The sequence below is a fragment of the Chelonia mydas genome, chromosome 4 (assembly GCF_015237465.2).
Source record: "Chelonia mydas isolate rCheMyd1 chromosome 4, rCheMyd1.pri.v2, whole genome shotgun sequence".
NCBI classification, from domain to species: domain Eukaryota; kingdom Metazoa; phylum Chordata; order Testudines; family Cheloniidae; genus Chelonia; species Chelonia mydas.
Window position 1 is genome coordinate 84,889,522 of NC_057852.1, and position 18,750 is coordinate 84,908,271.

The 18,750-nt window shown below is 37.5% G+C and overlaps 1 protein-coding gene across 4 annotated transcripts in view; it reads right to left on the bottom strand.

Moving 5' to 3' along the window:
- The window catches only part of SLC7A2 (solute carrier family 7 member 2), a 115,568-nt gene that overhangs the window by 11,383 nt on the left and 85,435 nt on the right, over positions 1-18,750 (bottom strand). For 2 of the 4 annotated variants that reach the window (XM_043546161.1, XM_007062688.4), the window contains exons 4-9: positions 17,573-17,738; positions 16,813-16,949; positions 15,605-15,827; positions 12,598-12,734; positions 5,699-5,801; positions 133-323 (exon numbers count right to left, since the gene is read on the bottom strand). In XM_043546161.1, coding sequence (XP_043402096.1) covers positions 133-323; positions 5,699-5,801; positions 12,598-12,734; positions 15,605-15,827; positions 16,813-16,949; positions 17,573-17,738 — 957 coding nt within the window. Of the gene's footprint in view, positions 1-132; positions 324-5,698; positions 5,802-12,597; positions 12,735-13,073; positions 13,214-15,604; positions 15,828-16,812; positions 16,950-17,572; positions 17,739-18,750 lie in introns of all 4 variants that reach the window. The other 2 variants (XM_043546160.1, XM_037897685.2) reach the window with 1 other exon arrangement.

The following is an 18,750-nucleotide window of genomic DNA, read 5'->3' on the forward strand; positions in this document are numbered from 1 at the left end:
TTTTGACATTCGTGAGAAGGTACTCTAGGATGTTACCATTGGATTTGAAATTTTGTTCTGCTTAATTAAATTCCACTATTTATGGAACTTGATTTGAATGTATTGTACTTATTTGGGTATCTGTAGACTTACCTAATAGACCCACCAAAAAGCTAACAGTAGTAGCAGACTGCTCTGTTGGCAAACTGGATGGATTCATCAATGTCTGAAGACTGAAGCGGTGCCCTTGAAGCATACTAATTTCAGATTCCCTTTCTGATCCTGTCAGAGCCTCTTTCTCTGGAGAATATTTTGGTTGGTCATAGGTTAAATTGGGTTGGTACCTATCCACAAATAAATAGATATTTATATACAAGACTGTAACAAGTAAAGAAGTTAAGCTTGTGGTGGGGGTTAAAGGAGGATGGTTATAAATGCCACAGCAGTCTCCAATGATTCCACTCTACACTAATAGCTACAATAAAAAATAAAGTCTGCTCTTGCAAAATTCATGTGGCATCCCTTCTATCTTCTTTTATTTCTAGGTCGGGGTGGCCAACCTGTGGCCCCGGAGCCACATGCGGCTCTTCAGAAGTCAATATGCGGCTCTTTGTACAGGCACCGACTCCAGGGCTGGAGCTACAGGCGCCAACTTTCCAATGTGCCAGGGGGTGCTCACTGCTCAACCCCTGGCTCTGCAACAGGCCCTGCCCCCTCTCCACCCCTTCCCGCCCCCTCCCTGAGCCTGCCATGCCCTCGCTCCACCCCCTCTCCCCCAGAGCCTCCTGTACACCATGAAACAGCTGATCGGGAGGTGCGGGGAGGGAGGGAGAGGCGCTGATCAGTGGCGCTGCCGGTGGGTGGGAGGTGCTGGGAGCGTACATTGGTAAATTCTGGCTCCTTCTCAGGCGCAGGTTGGCCACCCCTGTTCTAGGTAGTTAGTATAATCTCTAAATTCTCTGCAAAGGGGCCTGTTGTCCAACACTGCCTGCCATACTGGGCACTATCATATATAAAATAATAAAGGAAGATTACACCCTGATAACCTGGTTTCCCATAGCCTGGACTTTCACAGTTTAGAATGGAACAAGAGAAACACATAAGAACTGTATGCAGTAGGAGCTCTCAAACTGGGGATTGCAGGCAGGTGTTGTGGGGGAGTGGGGTCATAATCACCCTTTCCTTTCCATTTTGCTAAATGGGAGGGGTAATCCTGAAGGAGTCGTGGAATGGAAAAAGATTGAGAACCACGGGTATAGAGGATACTGCTAAAGGTAATATACTCTCTTAAAAAGTTAACAATTACAGATCACCACTTTTACAAAGCTAACACCATGTCTCCTAAGATTTTCTGAGAAAGTAATAAGCTAGAAGAGGCTTTTTGCTGATTTTTTAATTATACTGTGGGAGGCAGCTGTTTTTCAGCAAAATATTTATAATCTAAATAGAAAACACAACACAATACAAAAACCCTTCATGAGATAAAGGAAGGAGATGGAAGAGGATTTCTTGAAATACAGTAGGTCTTTTCAATAAACTTTCACTGCGATGAGCATGAGGCAGTCTACAGGAAAAACACTAAGAAACATACTGATTGAATAAGGCTGAGATTTAACACCAACTTTGGAAGGAATGTAATGTTTTTAAATACATGCAACCTTACTATGAAAGAGAGCATATTCTCCTGTGAATGATAAACTCAATGAATTTAAGTTACAGTAAATCCTCACTTAAAGTCATCCTGGTTAACATTGTTTCGTTGTTTTGCTGATCAATTAGGGAACATGCTCGTTTAAAGTTGTGCAATGCTCCCTTATAACATCGTTTGGCAGCCGCCTGCTTTGTCCACTGCTTGCAGGAGGAGCAGCCCGTTGCAGCTTGCTGGTGGGGGCTTGGAACCAGGGTGGACCAGCAGCCACCCTGTCAGCTCCCTGCTCCCCTAAGTTCCCTGTGCAGCAGCCACCCAGCAGGCTACCAAGTGCCAGCAGTTCAGCTGTCCCTCCCCCCACTGCCATGTGCTGCTCCTGCCCTCTGCCTTGGAGCTGCTCCTGGGAGCCTCCTACTTGCTGTGCAGGGGAGGGGGAAAGAGGGGAGCTAATGTCAGTGTGTCCCCTCCCCGTTCCCCACTTATCCCTTCTCCATACAGAGCAGGGTGGGGACAGGGCTCAGGATGGAGAGACAGCAGCTGCTGTCTCAACTTCCTGATCTTTTTAAAGGCAATGTACTCAGACTCAGGTCAGCATACGTAAAGGGGCAATGCGCATCTCTCTCTCTCCCCCACACACAGGGTGTGTGTCTCTGTCTGCCATGCTGTCTCCCCTCCCTCCATTCGTGCTGCCTTGTAGAGTGTAAGGCTACATTAAGAACGAGTGGAACCCTTGAGGGCTCAGCTGAATGCTAGTCATCATTTAGCAGTAAGGCATTCCCTGGGCAATATCCCACCCTCTTCCCCCCTCTAACTTCACCACCTCAACCAAGCTTCATAATCATCATTGCTGTGTATAGTATTGAATTGTTTGTTTACAACTTATACTGTGTGTGCATATATATATAATGTAGTTTTTTGTCTGGTGACAAAAATTTCCCTGGAACCTAATCCCCCGCATTTACATTCATTCTTATGGGGAAATTGGATGCGCTTAACATCGTTTCGCTTAAAGTCGCATTTTTCAGGAACATAACTACAACGTTAAGCGAGGAGTTACTGTACTATCGTCAGAACTACTGTTACATTTTTCAAAATTATCAGTTTGAGTTCCTGTGACTACTTAATTAGTTTTAACCTTCATTTATTGCCCCAACTACCAGCAATACTCACAATTAACAAAACCTGTCTTATGCATTGCAGTACCAATGTATCATTGTTACTCAGTTACCTTACATTAAAAATACCTTTAGATTAGCTGTAATTATAGACAAGTGTCACCTATTAGATCAGTGACTCTCAACCTTTCCAGACTACTGTACCCCTTTCAGGAGACTGATTTGCCTTGAGTACCCTCAAGTTTCACCTCACCTAAGAACTACTTGCTTACAAAATCAGAAAATATACAAAAAAGTGTCACAGTCACATTATTGCTGAAAAATTGCTTCCTTTCTCATTTTTACCATATAATTATGAAATAAATCAGTTGGAATATAAATATTGTACTAGCATTTCAGTGTATAGTATATAGAGCAGTATAAACAAATCATTGTCTGCATGAAATTTTAATTTGAACTAACATCACTAGTGCTTTTTATGTAGCCTGTTGTAAAACTAGGCAAATATCTAGATGCGTACACCCTTGATTGAGAACCACTGTATTAGATCACAAAAGGAGCACCATTCTATAGCTTATAAGGATGCCTTGCCTTGAGATATTTCTCTGACCTTGTCAAAGGCTTTCTGAAAGTCTAAGTACACTGTATCCTCTGTGTACTTAGAACATAAGAGGGGCCATACTGGGTCAGACCAATATCTAGCCCAGTATCCTGTCTTCCAACAGTGGCCAATGCCAGGTGCCCCAGAGGGAATGAATAGAAGAGGTAATCATTAAGTGATCCATCCCCCGTCACCCATTCTCAGCTTCCGGAAAACAGAGGCGATGGAGACCATCCCTGCCCATCCTGGCTAATAGCCATTGATGGACCTATCCTCCATGTATTTATCTAGTTCTTTTTTTAACCCTGTTATAGTACGGGCCTTCACAACATCCTCTGGCAAGAGTTCCACAGTCTGACTGTGCACTGTGTGAAGAAATACTTCCTCTTGTTTGTTTTAAACCTGCTGCCAATTAATTTCATTTGGTGGCCCCTAGTTCTGGTGTTATGAGAAGGAGTAAACAACACTTCCTTATTTACTTTCTACACAACAATCATGATTTTATAGACCTCTCTCATATCCCCCCTTAAACATCTCTTTTCCAAGCTGAAAAGTCTCAGTCTTTTTAATCTCTCCTCCTATGGAAGCTATTCCATACCCCTAATCATTTTTGTTGCCCTTTTCTGAACCTTTTCCAATTCCAATATATCTTTTTTGAGATGGGGTGATCACACGCAGTATTCAAGATGTGGGCGTACCATGGATTTATATAGAAGCAATATGATATTTTCTGTCTTATTATCTATCCCTTTCTTAATCATGCCCAATATTCTGTTCATTTTTTTGACTGCTGCTGCACATTGAGTGGATGTTTTCAGAGAACTATCCACAATGACTCCAAGATCTCTCTCTTGAGTGGTAACTAATTTAGACCCCATTATTTTATATGTATAGTTGGAATTATGTTTCCCAATGTGCATGACTTTGCATTAATCAACACTGAATTTCATCTGTCATTTTGTTGCCCAGTGACCCAGTTTTGTGCGATTCCTTGTAGTTCTTCACATTCTGCTTTGGACTTACAAAACTTCTCAAGATAGTGATCATCTGCAAATTTTGCCACTTCACTGTTTACCTCTTTTTCCAGATCATTCATGAATATGTTGACTAGTACTGGTCCCAGTACAGACCCCTGGGGGACATCACTATTTACCTCTCTCCATTCTGAAAACTGGTAAATTTGTTCCTACCCTTTGTTTCCTATCTTTTAACCTGTTACCAATCCATGAGAGGATCTTCCCTCTTATCCCATGACAGCTTACTTTGCTTAAGAGCCTTTGGTGAGGGACCTTGTCAAAAACTTTCTGAAAATCTAAGTACACTATATCCACTGGATCCCCCTTGTCCACATGCTTGTTGACCCCCTCAAAGATTGGTGAGGCATGGTTTCCTTTTACAAAAACCATGTTGACTCTTCCCCAACAAATTATGTTCATCTATGTGTCTGATAATTCTATTCTCTACTATAGTTTCAACCGGTTTGCCCAGTATTGAAGTCAGGCTTACTAACCTGTAATTGCTTGGATCATCTCTGGAGCCCTTTTTAAAAATTGGTGTCATGTTAGCTATCCTCCAGTCATTTGGTACAGAAGCTGATTTAAATGCTAGATTACAAACTACAGTTAGTAGTTCTGCAATTTCATATTTGAGTTCCATCAGAACTCTTGGGTGAATACCATCTGGTCCTGGTGACTTGTTACTCTTTAATTTATCAATTGGTTCCAAAACCTCCTCTAATGACACCTCAGATTTGTCCAGAATTTACTGATTCTGGATTGGGCAAATCCCAAGCATCTGTTTTCAGTCTCCTTATTTATTGATTCACCAGATGGAAACATACTAGAAGGTCAGGATTTGGCCCACAAAGCAAATTTATTAGAGTATTTATACTATTCACATATAGCTCCCACAATTTACTGTGCTTGCTGTATACAGTAGGAGATAAACTATAAATTATAGTGTAAAATTAGAAATACGTTTCTAGCTTTGAATGTTTCAATGTTTTGACATGAGGTCCTTCTATACCATTTGGAGCTGAAGACCGTGTAATTTATCTTTCAGAAAGTAAAACACTCTTAGATTTCAAATAAGGTTTTGGATTTGACCTATGCCCACACTGGCATTACACTGTGTCTATTCCTAGTGTATATCCAACTCTGAAGGGACACCACTTCTGGTAATCATTAAATTAAGAAACCACACACGGATTAACATTGTACAAGAGTGAACCTAATTTTACAATATGTATGTACCTAGAATAAAAGTTATACAAACAAAAATGGTATTTTAAATGTATTCTGCATAGGACAAAATAAAATACAGCAGAACAAACAGGGGGGTGAGGGTGGAGCTCACCTGAGGATGAGAACACAGGCTGCTACAAGGGAGTAAGCAAGAAGTGTACCAATAGACATCATATCCACCAGAGCCTTTAGGTCAAAAAGAAATGCCATTATAGCTAAAAAAAGAAGAAAGAAATACAGAATATGTATGAAAGTTACATATTGAGAGTTAAGATTTTTAAGGCAGCTCAAGAGGCTATGTATGGAGTTTTTATGTAGTTGACTTACAAACAGTAATACAAGTGAAACCATGGTAATGCATAAAAATGAATTTTCAAAGTAAAGACCCACATTTTTAAACTCAGTTGCCTGGAGTTAGACACCTAACTCTGTATGTAGGCATTGAAATAAAATTGGTCTCTTTGCAGTAACCCTGAGCACCCACAGCTCTCACTGAGAGTCACATTTATTTGTGAACCTAAACAGGGATTTAGGTGCCTACTAACTTTAGGCAACCAAGTTCACAAATTTTTTTTTGTCTACTTTTTTGTTTTCAAATATAAGACACACGGAGAACATCTAGGAAACACTAATGAAAACCTTGCAGCCAAAATTCTCTATATACCTGCTGTGTGATTTTTAATATAGTTATTTTGGACATTTATTTAGTTGTATAGTAGGAATGGTTCTTAAGTTAAAGACAAAGGGGTAAACACAATACAATTAGGAAGGAACATAATGAAAAATACATTTTAGGAGGACCCTCACTGCTGTCATGTAAAAATGTCATTTTCAGCTATGAAAACTGATATGTAACATAACCCTATGTGAAAACATTTCTCACTTAAAAATATAACACTTTATTTTTATTAAGGTATTGTAGAAAATTTTGGAGAATATTAGTTATCAAAGAGCCAGATCCTGCAAGCGTGCTGTGCATAGAACTCCTACTCAAATTTCACAGGCTGAGGGCTTGCACGGTCAGAGCCTGAAACCACAAGCTTACAGTGGGATCCAATCTACTGACATGCATGTGGATCCAAGACAGACTGGATCAGGACCTTAATCTATAACCGGTACATGTAATGTGTGTGTACTAGGCCCTAATTCAGCAAACCACTTGGGAACCTGCTTAAATCCCATTAAGCACATCCTTAAATGCTTTGCTGAATTGGCGTCTATAGACAAGAGTAAGTCAATTTAAATGTAATTCAGGTTGAATAAAATCTTAGTATTTTTCAGGTGACTGTATGACTTTTTAATAAACAGCATTATTTTAAAAGTGGCTTATTTTACGCCTTCTCTGGCAAGGCAACTTCACTGTGACTTCCAATGTGTTTCTTCTTCTAGCCTTAGCCCCATCTAGATGGCATTGACTGTTTGAGTCGTCCTTTTCCTTTCCAGTTTGCTTGAAGCAGATCTCAGAAACATCAGAGCTAACCAGATCCTTTTGTATGACATTCATCCATCTAGTTTTGGGTCTTCTAATTCTCCTCTTACCCTCCACTTCTAAGTTTAACACCCTGTTTTCAATATATTCTTCCTATTATCTTTTTACATGCCCAAACCATCTACACCTGGATTCTGTCAGCTGTTCTATAATTGATATCACCTTCAAACCTCTCCTAATTCATTTGTTCCAAATATGGTCCATCTTAATAACTCCAAGCATCCCTCTTAACATTTTCATTTCCCTTGTACTAAAAATCCTTCCTTCAAGTCTCTTCCAGTGTCCAACATTCAGAGCCCTACAAAAATACAGGCCTAATTACCATCTTAAATATCTTACTTTTCTATTTGATAGGCTTCCTCCTATTGCAGATCATTCTGCTCAGTTCTCTCCAGGCCTTTCCTGTTCTGCTTATAAGTTCATCACTGAGTTCACCATTATCCTGTACTACCAAACCTAGGTACTTGAACTTCTGTACTTTTGGTAGTGGCTGGCCCTCCAGACTTTATAGATCCGTTGTCTTCCTGCAAGTTATCATTGAATGAACAGACCATATATTCTATTTCTGCTGATTTTCATGCCATTTCTTTCAAGTATACACCTCTATCTCTCTAAATCTTCTTCCGCTTCCTCTTTGCTCCCTCCACAAGCACTTCATCATCTGCAAAAAGCATGCACCAGGGTGCCACTCTGGATGTTCTCTGTAAGTGCATTGAGCACCAACATGAACACAAAAGGGGCTTAGTCCAAGCCTTGATGTACTCCAACTCTTACTAGAAACTGTTCAGTTTCTCCAAGTGGCCTTCTGACTGCGATAAAAGCACCCTTGTGCATGTCCTGGAGGAGTCTGATATAGTCTTCAGATATCGGTTTCATTCCCATACATCAGATGCCTTCTCTCGGAATGTGGTCATAAGCCTTCTCAAGACTGATGAATACTATGTGCAGGGTTTTCCTCTTTTCTCTATATTTTTACACCAGCAAAGATAGCATTCACTGTTTTATTGACTTGTCTGGCATGAATCCAAAGTGACTGTCACTGATCTTTACTGCTCGTCATATTCACAATAAATAAATTGTGTGTGTATATGATAATACATGCATTATTTTTATATTACATATATGTATGTGCGTGTATATATATAAAAAGCATACACCCTCCCACCGTCTTGATTTTATATATATAACACACACACACACACACACACACGTCTTTTTGATCATGAAGAAAAACAGAAAAGATTAATTCCCCAAAATAAGACTGCAATATTACCAAAATCTGCTGGGCTAATAACTAACCCAGGAATACAATTTCCTTAATGATCATGGAAGCACCCTACATTCACTAGTCTTGTGAACAGGGAGGTTTGTACAAAAACTATGAAGCATTCTGTGAGAAGATTTCTCATAAATTTCACTGCCTAGGGTGCTCAGAGACAGCACTGACAGGCAAAGCAGAGGGACAGCAGAATGTGCATATGTTCATAAACCAAAATAAAGGAATTCGATTTAATTTTCATCCTTCCAGTCTTAAAGTGTTCCTGTACATTACAAGTCAATTTTATCATACTCTAGCTAATTATAGCATATGATTATTATATTTAAAATATCACAGCTTTTTCCTTCGTTTTTTTTTTTAATTATAGCATTATTTGTGATCAACAAGATGCGTGACTTTATGGCCAAGAAACTTTTCAAAAATAATCTGCTTTTGAAGGTTAGCCACATTAGTATTTATACAGTACATCTCAAATTTCTGAACACACTATTAGTGGCAAGACAGAAAATAGTACAGCTTTAATATTGTTAGCACCATGAATGTAGGACATATATTCATTTTGGCAAGGTAAGTAAATATATTTATGTGAGCATAAGCTTTCGTGAGCTACAGCTCACTTCATCGGATGAAGTGAGCTGTAGCTCACGAAAGCTTATGCTCAAATAAATTGGTTAGTCTCTAAAGTGCCACAAGTTTCAGAGTAACAGCCGTGTTAGTCTGTATTCGCAAAAAGAAAAGGAGTACTTGTGGCACCTTAGAGACTAACCAATTTATTTGAGCATGAGCTTTCGTGAGCTACAGCTCACTTCATCGGATGCATTCTGTGGAAAGTGTAGAAGATCTTTTTATATACACACACAAAGCATGAAAAAATACCTCCCCCCACCCCACTCTCCTGCTGGTAATAGCTTATCTAAAGTGATCGCTCTCCTTACAATGTGTATGATAATCAAGGTGGGCCATTTCCAGCACAAATCCAGGTTTTCTCACCGCCCCCCCCCCCCCACACACAAACTCACTCTCCTGCTGGTAATAGCTTATCTAAAGTGACCACTCTCCTTACATTGTGTATGATAATCAAGGTGGGCCATTTCCAGCACAAATCCAGGGTTTAACAAGAATGTCTGGGGGGGGGTAGGAAAAAACAAGGGGAAATAGGCTACCTTGCATAATGACTTAGCCACTCCCAGTCTCTATTCAACCCTAAGTTAATTGTATCCAATTTGCAAATGAATTCCAATTCAGCAGTTTCTCGCTGGAGTCTGGATTTGAAGTTTTTTTGTTGTAAAATAGCAACTTTCATGTCTGTAATCGTGTGACCAGAGAGATTGAAGTGTTCTCCGACTGGTTTATGAATGTTATAATTCATAAACTAATATAATATAATTCAAACTGGACAGTCTCTACGTAAAAGAATAAATGGACACAAATCAGATGTCAAGAATTATAACATTCATAAACCAGTCAAAGAACACTTCAATCTCTCTGGTCACGCGATTACAGACATGAAAGTCGCTATTGTACAACAAAAAAACTTCAAATCCAGACTCCAGCGAGAAACTGCTGAATTGGAATTCATTTGCAAATTGGATACAATTAACTTAGGGTTGAATAGAGACTGGGAGTGAATAAGTCATCATGCAAGGTAGCCTATTTCCCCTTGTTTTTTCCTACCCCCCCCCCCAGACGTTCTTGTTAAACCCTGGATTTGTGCTGGAAATGGCCCACCTTGATTATCATACACATTGTAAGGAGAGTGATCACTTTAGATAAGCTATTACCAGCAGGAGAGTGGGGTGGGGGGAGGTATTTTTTCATGCTTTGTGTGTATAAAAAGATCTTCTACACTTTCCACAGAATGCATCCAATGAAGTGAGCTGTAGCTCACGAAAGCTTATGCTCAAATAAATTGAGGTGCCACAAGTGCCTCCTTTTCTTTTTAAGGTGCCACAAGTACTCCTTTTCTTTTTGCGAATACAGACTAACACGGCTGTTACTCTGAAATATATTTATATTATCCAATGCAATCTCCATATTTCCCTTATATATGAGAAGCTTATGCAGAGTTTAAAGGATGTTGAGCTTTGAAGCACACAAAGCATCCAGAAAAAGACAATTTCACTTTAAACAGTGTTAAAACTACCAAATATATGCTTGGAGAAAAATACTATCAAAATGGACACAAGCTTATAATTATTGTATTTCAAAATTTATATTATATATATATATATAGTTCCATCAGATGAATTTTTTTCCCTTAGTAGATATAAAAATTGCAAACAACTATAAATCTTTTATATAATCGATGCTTACTCAACTTCTAATTATTACTTATCAGAAGAGAAGTCAAACCTATCACAAAATAGTTGGAAACCAGAACCTAAACTTTGTTAATTCGTTTTAGGGGCACATCCCACGTTGTTGCACTAAAGTGCAAATACAATTCAGGGAGATATGCAGCACTACAAAACCAGGTAATACCTCTCATTAGCCTGCTGCCTTTGGTAAAATATGATTGGACTGTGAGCCAACCATTTTGCTGTCCGCAGAATTTCATTATCAGAATTATTATATAAGAAAAAGGACAAATACATATAATTATGTTTGGCCTCACCTGTAGTTTTGACTTGATAACTTAGTAAAAGGTCAAAATCCAACCTTCTTAACACTGTTTAAAATTGTGAGACTATCCATGCTCAGATTTAGTAGGAATGCCAGATTACTTTCATGCTGCATTCATCATTTTTAACAGATCTAGTAAATTTAAGCCTACAAGTTACTAGATACACATTTTCTTAAAGAAAAAAGAAAAAAAAGTTACCTGCTGTATCAAAAAACTTTGTTCTGTTGGGATAAACCACCTGCCCACACAATTACACCCCCCAAACTGGCTTTGAATTTGAAGTGAGCTGTAGCTCACGAAAGCTTATGCTCAAATAAATGTGTTAGTCTCTAAGGTGCCACAAGTCCTCCTGTTCTTTTTGCGGACTAACACGGCTGCTTCTCTGAAACCTGCTCTTGTGCTGCTGCAACCAAGACTGCATATTTCCACTCATCAGTTTACCCAACTGGGAAAAACATTTTTCCTTCTCTTCTTCTGAATCGGTTCATAATTCCACCAAAATGAAAAATCACTTTTGATATCAGATTTCCACATTTTTCCAAAATATAGCAGAAAAAGGAGCTGGTGCAACATGAAAGCAATCTGGAAAGTCAGATTAAGTGTCTCTTTATAAAGAGTAATTCTGCATTATAGATTTGTACTATGACATAAAAAAAAAAGACGAATTAAGGCCATTTTTTAAATTATGAACTATTTGGGGCATGACCAGGGCTTCCTTTATGTTTGTAAAGCTCTTCAAACAAAAGGGTCCTGACTATGGCTTGTAGATGCGACAGTATGATAAATAATAAATACATGTTTTAGTCTTATCTGAATCTCTTGGTCTTTATCATCTGGAGCCAGCCTACCCTCACTTTTCCATGCAAAGCTGACATTACACTGAAATCAGTAGGGTATAATTTGTGTTCCAGGTACATTAAGCAATACAAGAGATATGCATTTTGACAACAATGAAAGAGTTTAAAAAAGAAATAAATAAATCTCCACTTCGAAGTGTAGGAATTTGCACACTAAATGGTAACAGCTCCTGGAAATGTTGCTTTGATGCATTCTGTATGTGTGTACATACAAACATACGTAATGATCCTAGCAAAATATCTGTACTAAAATGGATTAGTGCCCTTTATGGGCAAAGATGTGTAAAATTTCCTCTTTTTTAAAACCATTTTGTAGTTGCCATACTGAAGATCATTCATAATTTTATTTCTTTTTTTGTACCCCATAACAAAAACACATTCCCCCCTAGTATTTCTAAACCATTAAATACATTATTCTTGAACTAAAATTTCCTATACCCAAACCTCACAACAGAGCATAGTCCAATGGCTGAGTTATAAAGACAGTTTTATTCCAGATGCCCCAAAGTAAATAACTTTTTGTCTGTAATGCAAAAGAAGCCAAACTTAGAAAGCACAAAAAGTTGCGAGTTCATTGACATCAAGGACATCACCACCACCACGATTGCCATGATTTGGAATTCTTATGCCCTTCAATTAGTCAGCAATTTTATTCCCAACTTACATGCATGAGAAGTTAACAAGCAGGCCCTTCTTATAATCCATGCACGTGCATACAAGGTTCAAATCCCAGTTTGAAGAAACCTATGTTTTCAGAGCTTACCAGAGATGACCCCTGCTGTCAATGTGGCAGCAACTGGTGTCTGCCTCTTACTCACTTTGGCAAGAAACCTAAACAGTAAACCATCTCGTGCCATGGCAAACAGAATTCGGGGCAGAGGGAACATAGAGCCGAGAAGACTAGAACAGAAAAATTTAAAGTTCAAATACACATTATTAAAAGCATTGTAGTCTACTGGTAAAGTCAACTAAAACGGGAAGCTAGGAAAAGTTTATTTTCATGTTGTTTTGTTCTTTTGAACCTGTGCTTCCAAAGCACTTGAGATTACATAAATAAATAAATAAATAAATAAATAAATAAAGTCTGTGGTAGGAAAAAGGTTATTTTACCTTGAGACAATCATATTTTATGCTTTCAGTCAAAAGCAAACCAAAACTTGCCTGACAGTACTGGATTTCCACACACGCAATGCGTGAAGCAGTGCACCTTTCCCTACAATAATCAACTCTCAGTCTCACCTGCTACTGCACCCGATGACAAAGTAGCAATAACTGGAGTCTTCGTTTTGGAATTGATTTGAGCTAGACATTTGAAAAGCAACCCATCTTCCGCCATAGCATAGATTACACGTGGCATTGGGAAAATGGATCCAAGAAGACTGAGTAAAAAGCAAACACATGCAACATGGCAAAACACAATTCATGCAAGGTTATATCATAGAAAAGAGAAACAATGCTAATTAATGGCATGTTTCACTGAAAACAAAATTTATGATGGTAAAAATATTTATAGACCAAAGATACTACAGTTTGGACACAAATAAATTTATTTTGTTTCTGAAAACCACTAGAAGCTTAGTTCACAATTCTGTGGTAATGCAATTGCTCCATTGGAAACAGTAGTAAAATAGCTAAATAACTTTTGCCATCACTGTAGATCTTGGGATACTAGTGAACCAGGAGCATGGCCCTGGTTAACACTAGCTATGCAATTAAGCATTATTGTTCCTTGAAAGATTCTGTCAGTCAGCAACAGTGAATCACACAAGCAGTAACACCTCACACATTCTGCAGCTCCTTATGACAATGTTAATCAATAGTAACTCAAAGTAAGCGCCACACAGTTTACACTTAACCCTATTATTTCTTTCAGTTAAAGCACCCATAGCCAAGCTAATTTATTATTCCTGGTTTTATTTAGGAACTGAAGGTAAACTATTTTAAACTGTTGATATTTGCAGAATTTGAAAAGCATTTTGAACTACAGATGACTCAAAGCTCCTTCTGTATTTAAAATATTTAAAATTTGTCACGTTTCTTCCTTTCACATCAAAATAACCATACTAACAACCCCCCGCCCAAACAAACAAAAAAAACCCCCACACAGTATAGCCTCTGTAACAGCCATATAACTTCTTAGCAAGCTGAAACTGAGGTTTTACTATACAGCGAGGTTGCCTTTCTTGCTACAGAGAACTGAATACATCACCTACATATATTTAGTGGGTGTGCAGCTTTTATGTTCCACAGAAGCTAAGCCACTTTAGCACTGCTTGTGAAAAGTAGCATTAAAATTAAATTCATGTGCAGCACTACCAATCATTCACACTTTAACTGGTTTTGGTGCTGATTCAGGAAACCACTTACGTACTTACTTAAAGTTAGCATGTGCTTAAGTGCCCTTGCCCAATAAAGATGCTTTCATGAATCAGGGCCAAGAAATCTGAACTTGAAAAATCAGTAATATTTCCATATTGGTATCATCAAAACCTCTACATATTTTTATTGTTGTGTCTGTGTAGAAGTTAATTATGCTTCTTGTCATCTTCAGACTGCATTCTGGTAAATAATGGAAATATATAAATAGTGTAAAAATTTTAATCTCAAATGACATGGCCCAGGAATAGGTAAGCGTTCGGATCAAAGCAATACTCCCAACATATCAGCCTACAACACTGCCAAGTAAAGGAATTAAAAGTAAAAGGTTTTTTAAAAATTAAATTAATTTAAATTAATTTAAAAAATAATTTAATATTTCATTAAAGTAAGATATTACCTCTCTCAGAATAAACTCGGGTGATAAAAACTTTAAAATACTTTGGAAGAAAAATTAGGAGATCAATAGTTATAATTTGGTAACCAATGGTTTTACTTTCTATGTAAAGTTTTCTTCTCCATTGCTTTTTTCTTTGCTCTAGTTTCTATTTAAACATTTGCTTTTATATTTTATGGAAGACAAATATTATAAAAATCATAAAACTGCTAGAGTCCACTTCAGGCATTACTATAGAAAATTATAATCCCAAAACTAACTGTACAAACACAACTTAGTTTACATACACAGGCCTAAGATTCTTTTAGCTTGTCATTTAGAGCTCTTTCCTTTTTTATAATCTCCCACCCCAGAGTCTTTCACTTGATTATTTTCCACAATCATTATGCTTATCTTCTATACATGACTACTTATGGACTATCTCAGTGACATCAACAGTACTCCTTAAATAGGCAAGCCTGCTTCTTTTTTAGGCCAGCTGTTGAACCCATACATCTCCCACTTCTTGAGGCCATTTAAACCACTTTAGTAACATACATGAGCTCAGTTAGCAGAAAAGGAGACTATTAAGGCTGTTCCTAAATGTAAGTATGAAGACTATTCTATTCTAATAGGTTCTTATACCACGTTACATGTGGGCTATAATATATAGGAAGATGCATGTACTGTACATATTAATACATCTCACAATCTAGTCAACTATTCCAACTAAAATAATATATTTGGTCACACTTTATATTAAGATTACATTTAAAGTTTGCCAATGCTTAATTATTGATAGATGTTTTCATCTACTGTTACAGAGTCCAACAGGTTGTTTACAATTATGACTTACAATCACTTACTACTCATGTAGTAACATGCTTATAATATTTATTAAATGTTAAACCTTAAGAAAATGTACCCTCAATATAAAAAGTGTGACCATACATTGAAATATACTGTATTTTTAAATTATCTTATTTCCCAATAAAATTAGTAGTTTTTTCTTCTTTACCTTGTAGACAAAGCACAGAGTGATCCCACTGCTACAACATACTTTGCAGGACCCCATCCAACATATTCAAAGGCTACAGGAAGAGGACTTTTCTCATCTAGAAGATAGTATGGCATCATAAGAGTCAAAGCTGCCGAAACACCAAAATAGGCCATAAAACAGACAAGCAGGGAAGTCACAATTCCAATAGGTATAGCTTTCTGAGGATTCCTGACTTCTTCCCCTAAGGAGGAAAAACAAACATTCTTACTCATCTAGGAAAATTTTTGCATCTTCTACTTTAATGTGCATTAAAACACAGAAAAAGGTAAGTTTTGCAGTCTAAATATTAAGAATAATAGCTTTAATATTCCATATAGAGTAAAATCAATGATACAGTATGTAACCCAGGACTTTGTGGCCAGACATAGCACAAAAAATTAAGTTAAGCAAAATGAAATTATATACGGAATTGTATCTATCTATCTATATATAATTGCATCTATGTCATATATATAAATAAAATTTATATTTTACTTTAGAGAGGCCAAAATCTATAATTTTCCACTTATCAATACAATTAGTCTTTGGAAAGTTGCTCTGAAATGTCCCTAGCCTCTGTTTGCTAGAAGCTGGCAATGGGCAACAGGAGATGGATCACCTGATGATTACCTGTTCTGTTCATGGCGAGATGGACCATTGGTCTGACACAGTATGGCTGTTCTTATGTTCTCTGCGAACTGCCTGCACCATACCTTCCCCGAGGATAAGTAAGTTGTTGATCTTTTACTGTGTTGAGCTTCATAAGTATTAATTGCACATTAGTCTAAAAGAAGCTCTAAGGAATATGCAGCCTCTGAGTTTGTTTTTTCTAAAGCTACAATGAAGAATGTTTAAAAAAAAAAGGTAAGATGCCTGCCATATGGGCTTAGCAGAAAGAGCTTGTGCTGATCAGTCCCCACATTCTGCCATTGCCATTGTAGCTAACTGCAGGCAAAGAGAAATTTATTCACACTGTAATTTTGTTTTTCTGGGGAATGAGAAAGCCACATTCAGGAGTGATCTCAGTCTCTTTCTAGACATGGTGATAGAGTTTAAGAGCAGAGATAGACAGACCGATACAGAGGCAGACAGGGAAGAAGACTAGGATATATATAATTACACAGTTTGACCACTAACTTTTTACTTCAAATATAGAGATAGAGAGAGAGAGAGAAATCTCATCTTACCAGTTGTTGCAATGCAATCAAATCCCACAAAGGCATAAAAACATGTTGCAGCACCAGCCAATGTTCCTGTAAAACCATATGGCATAAAACCACCGGCCCCAAACATGCTTGTCACGTTCTTATAGGAAGAATAATTTCTATAGAAAATTGAAATACAACAGAAAAAAGGCATTTTTAATTTGCGATAGAAGAAATCTAATAGTTTTTTATCACCAGTAACTCTACATGAACACTTTTAAAATGCGGAGTAGTCTCAAGATAAGGATCTTTTTACAAAGCTCTCAGTACAAAATACCTTTGTATGATGTTTGAGATAAAGATCTTCTATCACCAAAAATTCATTAACAACAGAAAAAACTGGATTATCAAATAAACATTACAAATCCTGGTCCTGCTCCCATTGGAACTAATGGCAAAACACCCACTGACTTTAATGGCACAGGATCAGGTCCAATATCTTGTTGTTAATCACATCCTGTACTGCAGTTAAATAGCTATCTTTAGAAATATACACCGATAGCTTCCCAGGTGGCTAAGGCTGAGATTATTAAAAGGCAAAAAAGTAATTAGTATAAAATTTAATTCTGTTTCAGGACACAAGTCTACATTTCCCAACAAAACAGTAAATCTAAACCTGTTGCTACAATGCATAGGCTACCAGAGATGCATGTACACCAGGAGCTGTCATCAGAAGCTGCTTAAAGTAGGAACAAGAAAAATGGAAGAAAATTGACAGATGAAAAGGAAAAAAAACAATTACCCTGTCTGTGCTGTGAGGTTTATGAGAGATTCTTCACTTATTTTCCAGTTGTCAGCTTCTCCTTTCACAAAACCAGAAATCATAACAAAGAGGAGAACCAAGATGTTAACAGCAGTGAAGATCTTATTCACCCATGCAGATTCTTTTACTCCAAAAGACAGAAGACCTATGAAATACAAGAGGGGATTTTAAAGAATTAACATCTCCTTTAGGAAGTAAAATAGCATCTTTAATAATGCATACATGCTAACGTGACTAATTTTAGTATTTAGTTAATGATACTAGATCTATAGCTTTTAGGTGTTAGTACTAGGTTAATGAGCACTTCAATACTATGATAGACACTGTATAAAAACTGTAAAATGGAGACTATTTTTAATCCTCTCTCTCTCCAAAGGCTGATGACTGTCTTCTTGACTGACATTAATTCCATTTCTAATCCAGCAGGCAAAAAATATATATGGGAAGTGTAGCTTACTTCGTTCCTGTGCCCCCAGTCCATACTTCTATTTGGGATAAAGGAACTTCTAGGCTTAATAAAACTAACATAAACATTAGGAATCCACTGAATTCAAAAATGCACATTCATGATTAAACTCTTGAAATGATTAGACAGTCTATTAAAAATTACATTTGATTTTACACACACACACACACACACACACACAACAAATGAAAAACACTTATCAGATTTAATTCTTCTTCCATGCAAGTGTAGGATATAGTCTTGCTAGCACGTGTGTGAGTTAGCAAAAAAGAGAGGCATTCTCTCTGTCCATAATTATTTGAATTCTCTGTCTACAGTACACATGGTTCAGGAACTGGCACCACGCTGACTTTTAGATTCTCATGTAGAATAGTAAAAAAAAAATTAAATTTAGAATTTTTGATTTAAAAAAGTCAAACGTTTTAAATGCATGTTTTTTCTTCCATGTTTTGACCAGTTCTAATCTAATGTTATCAATGCACATCCCAGAGCTGTCCCTAATTCCTAGAATAATGGGGCCATCCAGTAGGTGAGTGGTTTTCAACCTTTTTTTCATTTGTGGACCCCTCAAACATTTTGAATGGAGGTGCGGACTCCTTTGGAAATCTTAGACATAGTTTGCAGACCCCCAGGAATCCATGGACCACAGGCTGAAAACTACTGATACAGATTATTAAAATAATTAAAGGAC